At 36.8% G+C, this 18454-nt stretch overlaps 1 protein-coding gene across 2 annotated transcripts in view; it reads right to left on the bottom strand.

The window, feature by feature from the left end:
* Nucleotides 1-18454, bottom strand: part of ARHGAP15 (Rho GTPase activating protein 15) — a 618649-nt gene that overhangs the window by 487412 nt on the left and 112783 nt on the right. For both annotated transcript variants that reach the window (XM_036253427.1, XM_036253428.1), the window contains one exon: nucleotides 8451-8540. In XM_036253427.1, coding sequence (XP_036109320.1) covers nucleotides 8451-8540 — 90 coding nt within the window. The remainder of the gene's footprint in view (nucleotides 1-8450; nucleotides 8541-18454) is intronic.

Genomic DNA, 18454 nt, shown 5'->3' with positions numbered 1-18454 from the left:
AATGTGATGGCATTTACTGGCCCCATCTATTATGTACCAGCTTTAGGGACTAAACTGTTCCTTTTTCTGGAAGAGGCCTGTTTGTTATTAAAAAAATAATAATCATATTCAGCATGAAAGAAACAAACATGGCTGCTCTCTTTTAAAAATATAAGGCTTTTGAAATAGATATGAAAGAGGGGCTCTGCTGGTTTGAATGCTGCCCTGCCAGCATCAATGTAATATCTTCACGAGATGAAAACCACAAGTAGCAAAACCATAACATGACGCTTTTACTTCAAGCCCATGAAATCCCCCATTGGCAGTGCTCGCTTCTGCTCAGGTAGGGTGTGTGGCCTGAAGTCCTTGGAGCTCAGTAGCCTCACCCTGGTTCTGTGGATGTGGGGACCCACACTGTCAGCCTGTGCACCGCACAGACCATCACACCTGCTCGTTCCAAACACTGAGACAGAGAAGGTCTCATGAGAGGAGGTTGTTCACATCATGATGTCAATGCCTGAAGAACAACATGTTTCGTTTAGCCTGTGTCACTGAACTCCAGAGTGTATTCCAAATGCACCCGCCTTACCTCGGGTAGAAGAGCCAGCTGTCCCAGAAGGCGGTGTGGAGTGAGTCTAGCCCATGAGGACACGTGCGTCCATTCTTCTACTGAAATTTTAGACGTGTCAGAAGCCAAGCTGACGTTTTCTTTACATTTTTAATTTTGGTTTATGTTATTTCATCTTGAAATTTTAAATTCCTGATTCCTTTGGTTAATTTGTGACTAAAATTTAATAATATGGCTGTGGTCAATTTTACTGTCATCCAGTTGCATTCTGCTTTGATGATAGTTCAAAAAGAAATGAATGCAGAAAGGTGGCCCTAAACCCTTTAGTCGCCCATGGAATGAAGACACGTGCACATGAGAACGTGTCCTCACAGACCACCGGGCTCCATGGGACCAGCAGGCAGCATATACTTCTATTGTTTTCTCTAATAATATCTTCTCAATTTACCATGTCTTAATTCTATACTTGAGAGTATATATTTTTTTTAATATAAAGAGGGCTTTATCATTTCTTAAAAATAAAATCTGCAAAAAGACAGTCGTTTTCAAGTCACGGGGACTGAACAACGTGCGTGTCTCACTTGAGGGGCGTCCTTCTGTCCATCAGCTTGTTTCTGTTTCTCCTTCATCTGTCAGGCTCGCATGCTCTTTTGGTCTCACCTTAGATTCTTACAATTTTACTTCCTGCCCCCGGGCTCTCTCCTGGGCAGTAAATCTTAAGCACTCCTGACATTAATATTCCTAAATCAAAGCTCCAATTATAAAATTATATCACTCCATTCATCAAAAATCTTCTGTGCAATCCCACTGGCAAAAATGAAGCCAAAATCATAAAAATAATCATATTTCTTTCGCTTTATTAAAGAAAAGTATTGTCCTGATATCTCAGTTGGAGAATAAAAAGAGTTACCATTGACACTCATTTCTGAGCATAGTTTCTACACTTGTTTTTAAGCTCCCTTTTCCAAGTTGCTATCAACAGCTTGGTAAAAGCTTTCAGGACAAAACGCTTTTTTTAAAGCATTAACTGGGATAAGACAATTAACTTACATTGACTAGACATTTCATTAATTACACTATTTTAAGAATAGAGTATTAAAAATAATTTCAGTAGGTTTTGAAGACACATTTTCTTAGTTATACAATGAATGCAGAGATTTGCTCATGGTGCATTAACTCTTAGTCTATTGGTTAAGTTCACAAAGCAGCACAGATAATAGAAGGGGACCAGAAGTCCTGGATTGTATTTTACAAATATTTACCTCTCCTATCCAGATTCTTCCAAAATTCACCTTTGGAATTGCCCTCCAAGTGTTATGAGATGATGTGATTAGTAAATGAATAATGCCCAGCTGTATTCATACTGAAATCAGTCTTTCAGAGTTGCTGTCAGAAACAGGATTACTTCACTTTGACATTCATACAGATGGAAGGCAGCTGAGGTAAGGACTGTTATTCCTGATTTCCTTGGTGTGAAAAACTGAAAGTTGGCAGAGGGATCCTGTCCTGGGTTCTGCGTAAAGACACAACTGACACAGCCCAAACTGGGACACAGGTCCCCAGGCTCGAGGGCCCTCCCCGCTGCACCTTCTAAGCGAGGAATGAATGAATATCTAAGAGGTAGATGAAATGATTGGGGACATGCTAGAAAGCAAAAGCAAAATAAAAAAAAAACAAAAACACAACCGTATTAGATATTAATGCTGCTCTTACTCTGGTTTATTTTTAATGCCATGCCTTTCAAGATACTGTGAGTAATTCTCTAAAGTAAAACCAGCTTCCCTTGAAATCTAATGCACATATGAATGTGAGGAATCACCCTCTACATTCAGTCTAACTACAAGCTATGAAAAATGAAAGAGAAAATTGGTAAAAGCTCAGATTTATTTTAAGCCACCACGTTTAACAGAAGGAAATGGATAAAAGCAAAATACCAGTAGTTTTCTTTTTGGCTTAAAATAACATTTTCCAAGATGTTATTAAATTATCTTCGCATTAATAAACTTAAGTAGTACTTAAGCATTTTAAGCTAAGACATATTCAGATCAGGAAGAGCAATCAAATTACATGTAAATGTAAAGCATATCCATGGAAACTATGACATGCGTGTGTTTAATATATGCTACGGCCAGAAGAGTCCATCCAAAGTCAGAAAAGTAATACAAGTAATGATAAACCTATTAGGAGATTTACTTAACTTTTAGGGACAGGGCCTGTTCCCCTGAGAAATTTTTGTATATTAAAAGAGAGCCTCAAGTCCAGGAAATTTGGCTACAATTTTTTATTTATTTTTTATTTTATCCTCACCTGAGGACATTTTTCCATTTTTTGTTCAGATAGAGTGGGGGTTGGGAGGAGAGACACACCGACGTGAAAGGGACACATCGAGTGGCTGCCACCCACACAACCCAACCAGGGCCAGGGACAAACTGCAACCGAGGTACGTGCCCTTAGCGGGAACTGAATGCAGGTCTCTCTGGACCACAGGCCGACGCTCTAACCGTTGAGCCAAACCGGCCAGGGCTGGCTACAGTTTTTGTGGAGGTTATCAACTGGCGCTGGGATAGGAGAACAGACTTTCGTCTTTGTGAGTCATTAACATTTTGTGTGTGTTTCAAGTGGCAACAGATATAGTTCCAATCAGCTATAGTTCATTAATAGTAGACTTATCTTATTTAAAGTACATAGTTGATAAATCAGTCCACTTTATGTTTATGGGTAAACTTCTAAAAATATTTTTATATTAAAAAAATTTATATTAAAGAAAACTCAGAAAAACAGACCTGGTCACCATCTGGCTCTGAGAAAAGGTAAACTTTCAGAGTGAAAACTATTTAATTCTATTAAATGAGTAATCAACTACTGCCTTATATGTTTTATTGAAAAGGATCAAGGAAATAGTATTTTTCTTTTTTAATTTTATTAAGATTAATTTTTATGTATTTATTTATTTTTGAATTCAGTGGGGTGACATTGGTTAGTAGAAGTATGTAGGTTTCAGGTGTACAGTTCTATAATACATCATCTGCATGGTGCACTATCTGTTCACTACCTAAGTCCACTCTCCTCCATCACCATGTACCCCTCTTTCCCTTCTGCCCCCCGCACCCCCTTTCCCTCTGGCAATCAGCACATCGTTGTCTGTGTCTATGAACTCTTCTTTGTTTGCTCAATGCCTTTACTGTTTTCACTCAGCCCCCCAAGCCCCCAGCCCTCTGATGTCTGTCAGTCTGCTCGCTCTCTCTGAGTCTGTTTCTATTTTGTTTATTTTGTTCATTAGATTCCACATGTAAGTGAAATCATATGGTAACTTCTCTTTTTCTGACTGGCTTACTTCACATCTTCATCACCCCCTTATTTGCAAAAGGGAATAAAGTTGACACTGTGAAAATCGTCTGGGAGTCCTGAGCCTATCTTGTGGACAACATTTCCTAAAATGTTTTATGACAGTAGTTTTTTTTTTTTTTAGAATGTACCTCAAACCTTAGCAGTTACCACTGGATTTGTTAAAAAGTGTCCAATCCTCCGGTTTAATAAGCATAACGCAGTATGGAAAGCAGAATCTCTTTGTATTTTCTTTGGGGAGACAAAACTAATTTACATGAAAGGGGTAAAAATTATTTAAGTGCTAAATTAAAGGGCATGGAGTTAATGACAGTACTTGAGACCATCTTGTATTTAAGGAGCAGGTGGCTCCCTGGAGGGCGGGGCTGCATTTGCGACGTGTCTGCCGTTTGGTAGGCCTGTCGGGGACTCTCCCGACTTTCAAAAGTATTTTACACGGGGAGCCTGGTGCTCGAAGGAGGAAAACTTAAGTGAACAATTTTTTTTAACTTTGAAACAAGAAGATATCAAAAGTTAAGAAAAATCACTGATTGATGTCAGGTATTTTGCAGCCCCTTTGTCAGCTGAACTTCAGTGGCAAAGCTCTGCAGACGCGGGACGTATCCGCATCCGCATCGGTGAGGGAGGGGAGCAGGGACAGCCGCGCGTCCTGACGCCGCCTGACAACACTGCCATCCTCTAACATGGTTTTATTTAGTTATTACAACTATGTCTCTGTAAATGACATTTAGGATTATTTAAGATTATGTTGTAATCCTTTTAATCCTTAGTGCTTTAAATTTCAGGCTAAACACCAAAGAGCAAACTAGCACTTAGCAGGAATGTTTAAAACATGTGATTGGAACATCAATATTTTTATTCACTCTCGGTGATGAAGACCTAGTATTGCTCTTAAGTTAAGCAAGAAAACTCGTACCACAGTTCATTACAAATCACTGGGCGGCTAAATGTTTGCTCAAGCTACATCAAACTTGTGATGGTCCTTGACAATTATGCTGAATGCAGAATTAAACAAAAGTTAGCAGTAACGAACATTTATTAATTGAACTTAGAATTGGTAAAAACTTTTATAAGTACAAATATTTTTCTCTGTTTGTGTGGAAATGGTCACTGTTTCCTGAAGTCAACCTATTAGATGTGACCATATACATAGATGCACATACACTATATATGCATGCACGTGTGTGTGTATACACTTTTAAGATTGTTTTAGAGAAAGGGAGAGGGAGACAGAGCGGGGGATAGGGAGGGGGAGAGAGAGAGAGAGAGAGAGAGAGAGAGAGAGAGAGAGAGAAACACCAATGTTAGAGAGAAACACCAATCAGTTGCCTTCCATTCAAGCCCTGAATGGGGATTGAACCTGCAACCCAGGTTTGTGCCCCAACCATAATTGAACCTACAACCTTTTTGGTGCACAGAACAATGTTTCAACCAACTGAGGCACATGATATGGCTTGTCTGCATATACTTTATTATAGAAGTTGCTAATAATTTAAAAAAATGTATTATTTATTTTTAAGAAGTAACAATTAGGCCAGACTGTTCTGTTATGAAATATAAGCAGATGTTCTTGAACTCAGCCAGAGAGCATCATTCTGATTTACTGAGAGTTGTTGACTACCAAACAAACCTTAATACTTAATGTTGTCTCTGTTTTGTTACCATGTACCAATCAAATAAGACTGAATCTACATCAAGAGTTGAATAAAACCTTGATTATGAAGGAAATTTGGCTTTTAATACAAAAAGGAAATTGACAAATTCAGATGTCCAAATAGCATATACAGAAGAACAAAACAAATGAAATCCTTCCTTTTTATTTTCATTTTTGGTCACAAATATGTGCATCTGAGTCTTTCAAAGCATATCACAGGCACATAACTTTCTGTTTGTTTTCCTGTTCATTTTAAGTTTGACTTCTCTGCAGAAACTGTAATTATGTAGCATACAAGTGCTAATCCATCAACTTTTTAAAGACAGATTTCAAATTTTTAATTATTTCTAATTTTTCTCTTCTTTGATTTTTCTAGAACCAAAAATCTCAATAGCCATTTGCTATCTGTAATCTATAATTCATAGACTGAGAGTGAACACCAAGCCTAATTCAAACTTGGAAGTCTAAAGCTATTTCTGAGTAGCATGTCAGCTGAAGCTATGATGGTCTTTCTCAGACAGGAAGAAACACTTTATTATTCTGTAGGTAATGAAACCCTTGTGCACACACATTCAAACGTCCAACAATGTCTTAATACCGTGTTTTTGAAGTACAATCATGTTTATTCTGATCATTTGAGAGTTAGACCAGCTAATGTATCTAATCAAATATTGATGTAAGTCATCTAGATTTCGCTCTCTGGCTAATCCCTCCCAATGCTTTTCTGTTAACAGAACTATAAAAGCTATTTATATTGCTTCTCTCAAAAGGCTTACTCCCATAGTCTGCATCTACGAATACCTATTAGAAAATTTTACCTAAGCTCATGAGTTTAGGTGACAGAAAGATTTTAGCATGGCAAGAAAATCACATGATTCACCCCAAAAAGAACAAAGCAGGAAATGAAATTTGAATCTTTCATTAGTTTTCTTATTCACACCATCCTTATAAGCACCTCTTGTTTCTTTAAACGAAAGGGTACAAGACAAAAAAGAAAAGATAAACTGTATGCAAGAACACGGAGGTCCCAGGAATTGCTCAGGTTCCTTACAAACAAATCTAGCTGGCAAGATGGTCACCTCCAAAAAGCTACTGAGAGCGAGAATCATTTTAAATATCTTTGGAACTAACTATATTCAAAACTATGAAAAACAAGTAGAAAATATAACAAGAGATGATTTGTCATGATCAGAAAAGTGTAGGATGATACATATCATCAAAATAGGTGGTTTAAATGTCTATGTTTTGATGTTCCTAGCTATGTAAAATTATACATAAATAGTTATCATCAATAGGTGCAGCTCTGCATATATCATATATACGTGACTAGCATCCTCATTTGGAGCCGAATGTAATTCTTCGTAGGGTTAAAGGAAAGAACGGAGAAAAGCTGCCTTAGCCCGACTCTGAGTTTCTATTGTCCGAGAATTATACCAATGTCAAATTTTCATGTCTTTATTTTATAACATTGGTGATTAGGATGCTAAACTCAAAATAAATACAAATAAAACTAAGCCACTTAGCTCATGCAATCCAGTTTCCAAGTCATACTGATCATCTGTGTTGTCACAGAGACTAGGATTATAACCTTCAAACTTTGTCATTTAGGGTTGAATAGCAAAAAGAGTAAAAACTTGGGAGACAGTACATATCAGTGACCTGCAATTCCTCTACTTAAAACAGAATTTATTTTTCTTTCTTGATTCTGAAAATTCACATTCTAACTGCTTTTGGCTTTAGTATTTTGATTTCTAAGCAGGTATGCTTAGTTTCCTTTTCTTTCTTTTTATTTTATTTTATGTTTTATTTTTGGTAAAAAATATTTCCATATCAAAAGGAATACCTAAATAGAATAATACTAGAACCAGAAAAATAATGTATCCCAAAATAGGTTAAAAGTGATTTTTACCAAATTAACCTGAGTCAAAATTATTTGGATAAGCTGAATTAGCATCTGAAAAGTGAAGAACATACTAGAATCCAGATTTTTCTCCAGTGAAAGTTCACATAGAAAATGTCACCAAACTATACTCTGTAAGAGCCAATATATTAATGTAATGATGCATTTAAGAACATAACTGACTTCTTCCAGAGCCAAAATGTTCATAGAAGATATTTAATATATTAATTATAATAATCTAGTTTATTGGATACTAAATGATATAAGTTATAAAATATACCTATAAAACTATTGGTTACTTGGGAATATAAAAGTGAATTAAATCTCATATAAATATAAAAAAATCAACCTCCATAAATCTAAAGTTATTAATTGCCAAAGGGATTTTAGTAACATCATCTGTTAAATATTAAGTTTCCCCATTTTCTTTTTTCAAGAATTTCATCTGCTCTTTCCATTCAATGAAACATGATTAAAATTATTAATCATAGTTATTTTTTCCAAAAAGTTAAATTGTGCAATTTGAAAAGGTCCAATTCATATAGCTCTTCAGCTCTCTATATCACACTGAATTTCACTGGTAGGTGCAATTTATGACTAGGTGGCCAAATGGCAATGACGGCAAATAGTTTATCATAATACTGAACCTTACTTTGTGTATCTCTGAAAGCTCTACTTTAAATCAATTTAAGTCAAGCATTCTAGGACTGAACCCCAACCAGCTAGCAAATACATTGCAAAATTCAATGACTTTTGGTGTAGAATCAATCAACACACACCGTATATTTTGTGTTTAGATTGTAACCGGTCATGGGGGAGAAACAACAAAACAAACCAAAATTCATCAAGGAAGAAGAGTCTGTTTTCCACAATGACCTTCACACAACTGTTTGCAAATGAAAATGCACACGGGAACATCACAACAAGCAGTCTTACTTTGATTACCCAAGAGACCTCAGAGTCAGAAAGAACAGGAATACACTGAATATATGGAACACTCTTACCTGAAAGACATTCTTTCTGCTTGATTTTTCCTTGGCCCACTCAATATGTGCTCCACATAAATCCACACTTTCTGGTTTGTGCCCAGTTTTCTGTAAACAAAAATGAAATAAGAATAAAAAAAACATACAACACTAGGGATGCATGTCAAAAAAGAAAAAGAAAAAAAGAAAAGAGTTTATTGAGTTAGCAGCTATACATATTTATAATATAAAGCCTTTCTTTTTCCTTTTTTTTTTTTTAGTTTCAAAGAGGTACCTGAACCCTCATGTTCTTTGCAATATTATTTACAATAGCCAAGATATGAAAACAACCCAATTGTCTGTCAATGGATGAATAAATAAAGAAAATGTGATACACACACACACACACACAATGGAAAAAGTATTCAGCCATAATAAAATGGAAATCTTGCCATATGTGACAACATGGATGAACCGTAAAGGCATTATGCTACGTGAAGGAAGTCAGACAGGGAAAGACAAATACTCATCATCTCACTTACACATGGAATCTGAAAAGGTTGACTCAGAAACAGAGAGCAGTTTCCCCGCAGGTTGGAGTTGTTGGTCAAGAGTATAAACTTTTGGCTATCAAATAAGTTCTGGGGATCAAATGTATAGCATAATGATAATAGCTGACACTGTACTGTCTATTTGAAAGTTTGCTAAAAGAGTAAATAATAAATGTTTACGTTAAATACACAAACACACACGCCCTAGCCAGTTTGGCTCAGCGGTTAGAGCATTGGCTCTTGGACCAATAAGTCACAGGTTCGATTCTGGTCAAGGGCACCTACCTCGGTAGCAGTTTGTACCCAGCCTTGGTCGGGGTCATGCGGGAGGCAACCAGTAGATGTGGCTCTATCACATCGATGTTTCTCTCTGTCTCTCTCTCTCTCCCTTTGTCCCTCTCACTCTATCTGATGATAAATTAAAAAAATAAAAAGTATCCTAGAGTGAAGAATTAAAAAATAAATAAATACACACACACACACACACACACACATACACACAGGTAACCGTATGAGGTGAAGGATATGTTAACTAAGCTTTATGTGGTAATACTTATATACAGGGTAGGGAAAAGGTAGGTTTATAATTGTTCATATAGAAAGTAATATAATCATTAATAAGTAATATAAGAATAACACACAACTGTAAACCTACCTTTGCCCCACCCTGCATATATATCAAATCATCACATTATACACCTTAAACTTACACAGAGTTATTTGTCAATTATATCTCAATAAAGCTGTTAAAGGGACAAACACATTTAATTAATATTTATTAAATGTGAATTGTATATCTTTTAGAAATTCACTTTTCAGACTTTTAAGACTATACACATAAGTATATGTTTATTTATATTTAATAAATTTAACTTAGACCAAGTATATGGTAGCATATGCTTCCTTTTACACAATACACTGTGGGTATTACTTAAAAGCTGTTTTTACTTCTTTAATTTAAGGTACTCAATTAGTGGGAATATCATCTATACTTGCCTCTTCATATTTTCATTTGGTCCAAGTGAATTATACTTATATAACTTTGCATTTACATAACTCCAAATATTAAACAAAAGCTTACTAGTTTGGGAAATTTCTTAACAATTTTTAAAGAAAGTGATGCCACATTTCAAAGACTACTATTTTCGTGTGTTCTGAGCTAATCTAGACTTCTCTATAAATGCACAACTTTTCTCAAACCATTTTTTTGAAGAATAAAATTTTAGTATATAAGGCTTATAATAATAAATCTGTGCATAACTGGTGCCTCATAGCCACTATGACCAATTCTGTCAGTTTAATAGAAATAAACTGTTTTTAAGAAAAAGCCAGAAATATGTGGAGTTTTTTTTAATACTAAATTATGAGGGTTTTTTGACAACTCAGTAAAACTGTTGTGTTTTTTGTTTGTTTTTTGGTTGGTTGGTTGGTTTTGGAAACACTGTACAAGCCAAGCATACTTTCCTTCAGAATCAATTCAGCTGCAGGACAGCCACTGATAGAGTATCTTTCCTTTGTCATGTAGAAGTAGTCTTATGAGAAACCCATCAAGATGAGCATGCTTCTTACAGATGCTACAGACAGTGAAATATTTTCACTGGCTCATCTATACTGTGCTACTCAGGTGATCACGATTGTGCAAAATTTCAAACCATGAAAATGATCATTGTCGAGTGATGTGTGACATGAAAAAATTACAAAACAATCTGCTGCTATACAGCTAATTTAGTTATAGGACACTCAGAACCAACAAAAAGAATCATTAAGACTATGTAACTGCACTCTCTTTCCATAGAGTGCAGACAGGGGAAACGGAGTTGGAATTATTTTGTATAAGAAAAAATCATTATGTGCCAAGCATTATGACTATCAATTCACTTTATAATTTCCACAATTGTATGAAGTAGGTACTATTATTATCACCATGCTACAGGTAAGAAAATGTGCCAGAGCGGTTGGATAAAGTTTCTCCAGGTAACACAGGTAGAAAAGGAGGAGCCAGGATTGAAATGCGAGCAGGGTCTGTTCCTAACTACCATGTACTCCTTGAAAATGGAATTTACACTAAAATCATACTCATGTTAAACATGTAATGTTTTGGGAAAAGATATGCCTTTCATACTCTAATGTAGACATACTGATATTATTTCTCTCCTCTGTTAAACTTGAGCTTCCCGTTGGGCTTCATACCACCTGTTTAGCTGGTACACCCCCCAGTCTCCACGTGGCTGAGCCTTATCCATCAGATCCCAAGTAAACGTCACATGTCAGAGGTCTTCTCTGACTATCTTACAGAAGAGCAGCATTTCGGCACTCCTGCTTATGCTCCATCTCACTGTTTATGCTCTGTTCATACCAGCCCTCCTCCTAGCTGAAGTGAACATTTTACAGTCACACACACACACACACACACACACACACACACTTTTACATGCTGTCATTTTTCTCCCATGAGGATTAAGTTCCATGAGCTGGGGCCTCATTTGCCTTTTCCTCCACTATTTTCCCCAATATATGGAACAGTGCCGGGAATATCATTATTGTTCAATGAATATTTGCCGAATTCATGAATGAAGGAAAAGTACCAAAACGTAAGTAGCTTTCGTGCTTTGGAAGGAAGGTTTGGGCATCTCGAAATTCCCAATTTCACAACAATTAAAATTTGTATTTGGTTTAACAGTTAAACACTCTTGGCTTTGTGATTTGGAGAAGTGATAAACAGTTTAATGAACCCAGGCAGATTAAACCTAAGATTTCACAGAATCATTCATTAAACAAACATTTGTTGCATATCTATTATGTGTTAATGTACTAGCCACTGTGCTTGGCATTGGGACTCTAGAAAAAAAGAAGATACTGACTCTTCCTTTACGAATTCCATACTAGCTTCAGACTCTATAGAATTTTCTACGCACTCTCTCTTTATATGTGTAGAGCTAAAGGAGATCTCTGTGTGAAAATCGGTGTAAGTTTTCCCAGCATTGTCACCATCCAGCTTTAGCAACCTCTAACTCTTCTCATTATCATCACACACAATCCCATGGCTTTGGCATCCAGCTTGGGTGTATCTCAGGTGTATCTCAATCCAAACTCTGTCCATCACCCTTAGCCCCCTCCTGGTTCATTCATGACCGTGCCCACCTCTTGTGTTCTTCATGAGCTCACTGCTTCACCTGCTCCCCACTTTAACAATCTTCAGTCAGCTTCTTGCCTAACGAATCCCACTTTCTGAGTTTTCCTTACTCCCATCCTATTGTGTTTGCTTTTGATGTTATTGAAATCAGCAGACCTCTGTGCGTTCTTCCAGTCTCTCACTTTTCCTGGTTTCACTTCCTTCCACGTCCAGCCTATGCCCTGATTCAGCAGTCTCTTCACCCTCTCTTTCCATCAGTGTCCATCTGTCTGTCTGTTTCTCTCCTGCATTCAGTGGTGCATTCCACTCTCTCATCCATTTTTTTCTTCTTCTACAATCTTCGTTGTGTTGCCTAATTCTGGAGAAATAACTTTTGACTACTTGGTGTAACGACATTGCAAATAATGACCAATTTCTTCAAAAGGGCTTCTGACATTACTTAGCAAAACTTTTCAAAAATTTTAATTGTGATAAAGGCATTTAACATATCCATGAAATCATGGTCAAGTCTGATGTCACGAATTTGGCAAACTTTGCATGTGTTCCTAGTTACTTTCTCATCACACCTTTCTCCCGAAGCTTTACCCCTTTCAAATTGGCCCATCAAATGGCTTACTCCTGATTCACAGAATCCGCAGCCCTGGTGCTAGAACATTCACAATTCTTCCCGCTTTCCTAGTGAGTCTGTGTGATCAAAATGAACAAACAAATATAAACTTTGTTAAATTCCTATATGTCTTGCCCTCTGAAAGTTTTATATAAATTGCTCATCTATTCTATACAACAATGTGAAGTTATTGCTACGGCCTTTAACTTACATGGGAAGCGACTCAAGCGGGGAGTGGGGGAGTCCTTGCATGAGCTCCCACACTTATCAGTGCCTGAGCTGAGATATGTCATCACTGTTATCTGACTCTAAGTCCTAAATTCTTAATCGTTCTTAATCACAACACATACATGGCCTCTCCCCTATGTACATCCTTTCATTCTACTAGGTCACGCAATGCCCTTTTTCAGTCCAAATATAAGAATTCACAGTTTCTATTTCCTCCTACTGTCATTACATCCTGTTCTCCCTCTTGGCTTCTGCATTTCTGGATGTGGGACTGTGACTCTGGTCCACCTGTCTAATAAACTCCCATACCTTGATGACAGTGGCATCAAGGAACACTGAAATTAGTTGCCCTGTCAGTGCATAAGCAACTCATAGACATGTCTTGTTTTGCAATGATACTTCTTTGGCCCATGAGTTTTCCTTTCCAGTTCCTAATTCCATCCCATCTCACTCCTCACTTTCTGAGTTATCCCTCTTCTCCTGTATCTTCAATCTCCCTCTCTAAATAGATTATATCTTTGCCCTGGCCAGTGTGGTTCAGTTGGTTGGAGCATAGTCCTGTGTGCCAAAGATGGCAGGTTCAATTACAGGTGAGGGTATGTATCCCCTTTGTGGGTTCAATCCCCAGTTAGGGCACATATGGGAAACAACCACCTCTCCTTCTCTCTCTCTCTCTAAAATCAATAAAAAAAAGCATATTCTTGGGTGAAAATAAATAAATAAATAAAAGCCTTTAGTTCAACGATTTTCACACTCTTTCATCTCATGACACCCATAAACTAATTACTAAAATTCTGTAGTACACCAAAAAAAAAAAAAAAAAAGTTTTTTTTGCCTATTTGACTAAAAAGAAAAAGGTATAATTTTGATTCATTCACCCAGGAGTGGGGAGCCTTTTTTCTGCCAGGAGTTATTTGGATATTTATAACATCAGTTGCAGACCCTACAAAATTATCAACTTAAAAACTAGCCTGCTATATTTGGTCAGACTAATTTGGTGAGGCGTGTGATATTAGCTGGCATTGATAAGGTCTGCGTGCTGGATGTTCCCCACACATTTTAAGGAAAAAGAGGTCAGTGCCCCTGACTAAATAAGTAGTCAGGTGCTGTGCTTTTTAAGAAATTCTTGTGGTACACTGATTGAAAATTGCTGCTTTAGCCTATGACCGTACTCAAGTCATTCTCTCTCTCTCTCTCTCTGTCTCTCTCTGTCTCTCTGTCTCTCACTTTTTAATAGAATAAATCAAGTTCAATCCCATAATTTCACTTCTCTTACTCTCATCTATTTCCTTCCCATTATTGCCAGGATTCTTTCGAGTTTTTTGCACTCAGAGTCTCTGCTAATGTTCCATTCTCTTCCCAATCCGCTGCAGTCTTTCATTCCTTTTCTTGACTAATCTAAAACATATTAAACAATAAGGTCAACAAAAATAATCTGATGCCTTCTCTCCCATCAACACTGTTCTTGAATTCAGTGCTACTAGATTCTGCTGGCCTCCTTCTTAAAGCTCTCTGTCCCTCAGTCATTTTCTCTCCAAATTCTTCTTTCACCCTTTACACTCTTCCTCCTCTGCTTTTTTACCCCTCACTGACTTCTATTCCTCTTTCCACTAAGTGTTGGTTGGTAATCCCTGGCTCACTGTTCCAGGCCTTCCTTATTCCTCCTAGTTTACATACTTCCTATGGGTTTTAGACTGGCCTCTGTCTGGCCCATTCCTTACAATGTTTACTCCTCAATGGTTTCTCTGACCCTCACCTCTCTCTTAAGTGACAGAACTGTATTTTCTAACTAAATACTGAAAAAATTTAGCAGAAACTTTATTTAAAATGGAATCAGGAGGCTAGAAGAGAGAACTTGCACACATGTGCCACTCAATGCACAAGGCCAACCTGAACAGAAAGAGACTTAGCTTGCATCACCAAGTGACACTTGACCGCCTCAGCGGGAGGAAGACAAGATTCCTCCTTGCCCGGTAACAGCTCAGCCAATGAAAAGTCACTGCACTTATCATTTCAACAGTATGGATGGACCTAGGGCATGGACAGACTTATGCAGAAGGAAATGGGTCAGACAGAGAAAGACAAATACCATAGGATTTCATTTATATGCTGGATCCAAACAACAAAATAAATGAACAAACAAAACATAAGCAGACTCACAGATATAGAGAACAAACTGAGAGTAGCCAAGTGGGAAAGGGATTGAAGAGTTGGGTGAAGAAGGTGAAGGGATTAAGAAGTAAAAATTGGTAGTTACAAAACAGTCATGGGGATGTAAAGTACAGCTTAGGGAATATAGTCACTAATAGTGTAATAACTCTGTATGGTGCCAGGTACCAGGCTTATCGGGGGAATCATTTTTTAAATTATGTAATTGTCCACTATGCTATACACCTGAAACTAATATAAAATAACACTAAATGTCAACTGTAATTAAAAAATAGAAACAATAGTAATTTAAAAAGAAAAGTCACTACACTTTGATTTTTCCGTTTCCTCAAACAAACTCTTCCAAATAGCCCCTTCCAAGCCCATAAAAAAAGCTTCCCTCTCCTTTGCTTTATTTTGGACTTGCATGTGGTTCGATTCTGTGTTGTTTCCCTAATAAACGTATTTTTCTGAATAAATATTTGGCTGTTTATTTGTTTAAGGTCAACATCACCATTGGGATGTAGCACAGACACATCAGTGAAATCACTGTCTTCTTAGACCTGCCCCTTTTCTCTACTGCTTGTCTTGGTTAATCATCCCTGTATCCGTTTCACCTTCTTCATTTTCTTATTCTTCCCCTTTGTCTCACCACCCAGAATACTGTACAAATCCCATAACAGGGTATACAGTTATCTTTTCATCATCCCCCATTCTTCTCCATTCCATTTATTCCCCTATTCTTCTACACACCAACTATGCTGAACTTATGTCAGTTTCCAAACTGCAACATGCCTTCACTACTTTATACACTGGGGATATGAGTGTGCATGCACGCTTTTATCTGGAACCCCTTTACCTCTCTCTCTTTAATCTTCAGATAGAGTGAAAGGGGGAAAGAGAGACAGAGAGAAAGAGAAACATTGATGTGAGAGAGATATATCAACTGGTTGCCTCCCACATGACCCCAAACAGGACCAGGAACAAACTGCAACCAAGGTACATGCCCTTGACCAGAATTGAACCCGTGACTCTTTGGTCCGTGGGCCGAGGCTCTAACCACTGAGTGAAACAGGCCAGGCCATTTATTTCTCTTCAATTCACTTCCCTTGCTTGCCATTTGCCTCACTCCTGCTCATTTTCATAATGTAACCCTGGACCTCAATCCATTTCCCTTGTTTGCCATTTGCCTCACTCCTGCTCATTTTCATAATGTAACCCTGGACCACAGGCCAGCGCTCTAACAGCTGAGCCAAACCGGCCAGGGCTCACAATGTAACTCCAAAGTAATGTCCGTGAAGCTCTCCTTTGCCTCTGCAGGTGAAGTTACTCACGCCTTCCCACCACTTCCCCTACTCTGAAACACACTTTATTATAATTATTTTTGTTACCCTCACATTACAACTACTTTTTGGTCTGTCTCTTTCCCTCAGTTATACAAGCAAAAACCAAGCTGGGTTATCTTATACTACGTCTTTACTTTCCCCAGATTGAGCAAAGTGGCCCAAAATAAGCACTCAACAGATATCTCTGTTAACTATTGAAAAATTTTATGAACTGTACGGAGATTACAATGGGACATTTCCAGATTCATTCCAATGTATTAATAAGTAAAACTAAATCATATATCCCAGAGTGACAGCTTACAAAATGAGAAATACGTAAGAAGTAAAAGCACAATATTGCACTTTATACAGACCTTTGATCGGAAATGACCTTAGATGGTACAATCAAAGTAAATAATAGAGATTTCAGATGAATTCAGAAGTGTTGCAAAAAAGGTAAAGTGACTTGAATAAAATTCAAGTAAATAAATATTAGCTTTAACAAGAAAAAGAACTAAAATAAGAAATAGAGGACTCCATTAAAAAAAAAATCCTAATGAGTAGGTCATTTTTACAAATATAAAATAGAAAGACCCAGGCTCGAAGAACAACTTTAGGGACAAGGCTTTATAATAAGAGAACAGTTTTAGTATTTAAGCATTATCAAACATTGGAATAAGTTATTCACAAAAGTCACAGAATTTATTTGGAAGATCATCAAGATTTTATTCAAGAAGACTAAAATGAAAGAATCCTTTAAGAGAAAACATATTTTTAATTCTATAGCTATAAAATATAAAACACAAGAAAAACTCTGCTAATGAACTGCAGGATGCCAGTGGATCAGATTGTACATCATTATAAAAATACGCTTTTTAAAAATTGACTAAATATGGATTTAAACCTAGGAGTGTACAAAGCATATCTCTTCTGGGGTAAACTTAAAATATAAATGACTGATTTTAAAATATTTAAATAGAATTATTTAAAAGTTACTGCTTCTGGACAATAAGACATCAAAGTCTCTTTGCTGGAACAATGTGAAGTCATTAATAATTGATCCTCGGTCTTGTCCATTTTTGATTATTATTCTCTTAGTCCATCTTTATCATTTCTCAATAATAGCTGACAGGGTGTTCTCTCTATAATATATTTTTCTCTGACTTAGATTAAACCTTTGGGATTAAGTTTCCCATTTTTCTCTATGGGATATTTGGGACCTCTTAATGTATATTAAGAAAATATAGAAGGCCAGATGCTCTTTTACTTGATGGTATTTTCCATGATGAAGTTTGGGCATGTGTGTGGGCAACAAATCACCAGGCCACTGTTCTCATACCATTATCACTAGACGTGGCTAAAAAAAAAGACACGGCTCAGATTTTATGAAACAGGATATTAGCTACCATTTTTTATTTTGGATTAATTGCTATTCCAGAATATAGACTCAGATCACCCTTATCAGTTTGAAACATGATACACAAAATCTATTTAGAGGAATTAAGTTTTAGCACATAACCGGTTTTGATTCAGGAAAATCACTCATGGAGGAGAATGAAACTCACTTATAAATTCTCACTTGGGAAAAATGATTTAGGAAATAGTGCTGAATGGATACCTGATCTTATTAATGTCTAAAGTATGTCCACTGTCAAAATAGCAGAGGGTACTTTGATTGTAAAATGTGGGTTTTATGTATATGAATATAAATGATGTTAATAATAACTGAAATAGTTTCTACAGTAAAATTTCTCAGTACTTTACAAGACCAAATCAAACCAGATTTTCAGAAAAGCAAATCTTTGTTAGTGATTTGGGGCACTGGGATATTATACGTTTGAGGTTTTTTTTATTTGTTTGCTTTAAGGAGAAAGTATTTTTTCCTTTTCAAGAAATGGACACCTGTTGAATTTATTGCTGAACCAAAATCTTGCTAGAATAAATATAATGGCTTCTATTTAGTCTACTTTTGTTGTATGCTGGTACTGTCTTAAATGTATAGTGCATAAGAACCTACTTAATTCTTCAAGGAGAGCAGCTTGGACACATTC

This window comes from Molossus molossus, unplaced genomic scaffold (assembly GCF_014108415.1).
Source record: "Molossus molossus isolate mMolMol1 unplaced genomic scaffold, mMolMol1.p scaffold_m16_p_11, whole genome shotgun sequence".
Taxonomy (NCBI): Eukaryota; Metazoa; Chordata; class Mammalia; order Chiroptera; family Molossidae; genus Molossus; species Molossus molossus.
This window is presented reverse-complemented; position numbering and strand designations above follow the sequence as displayed.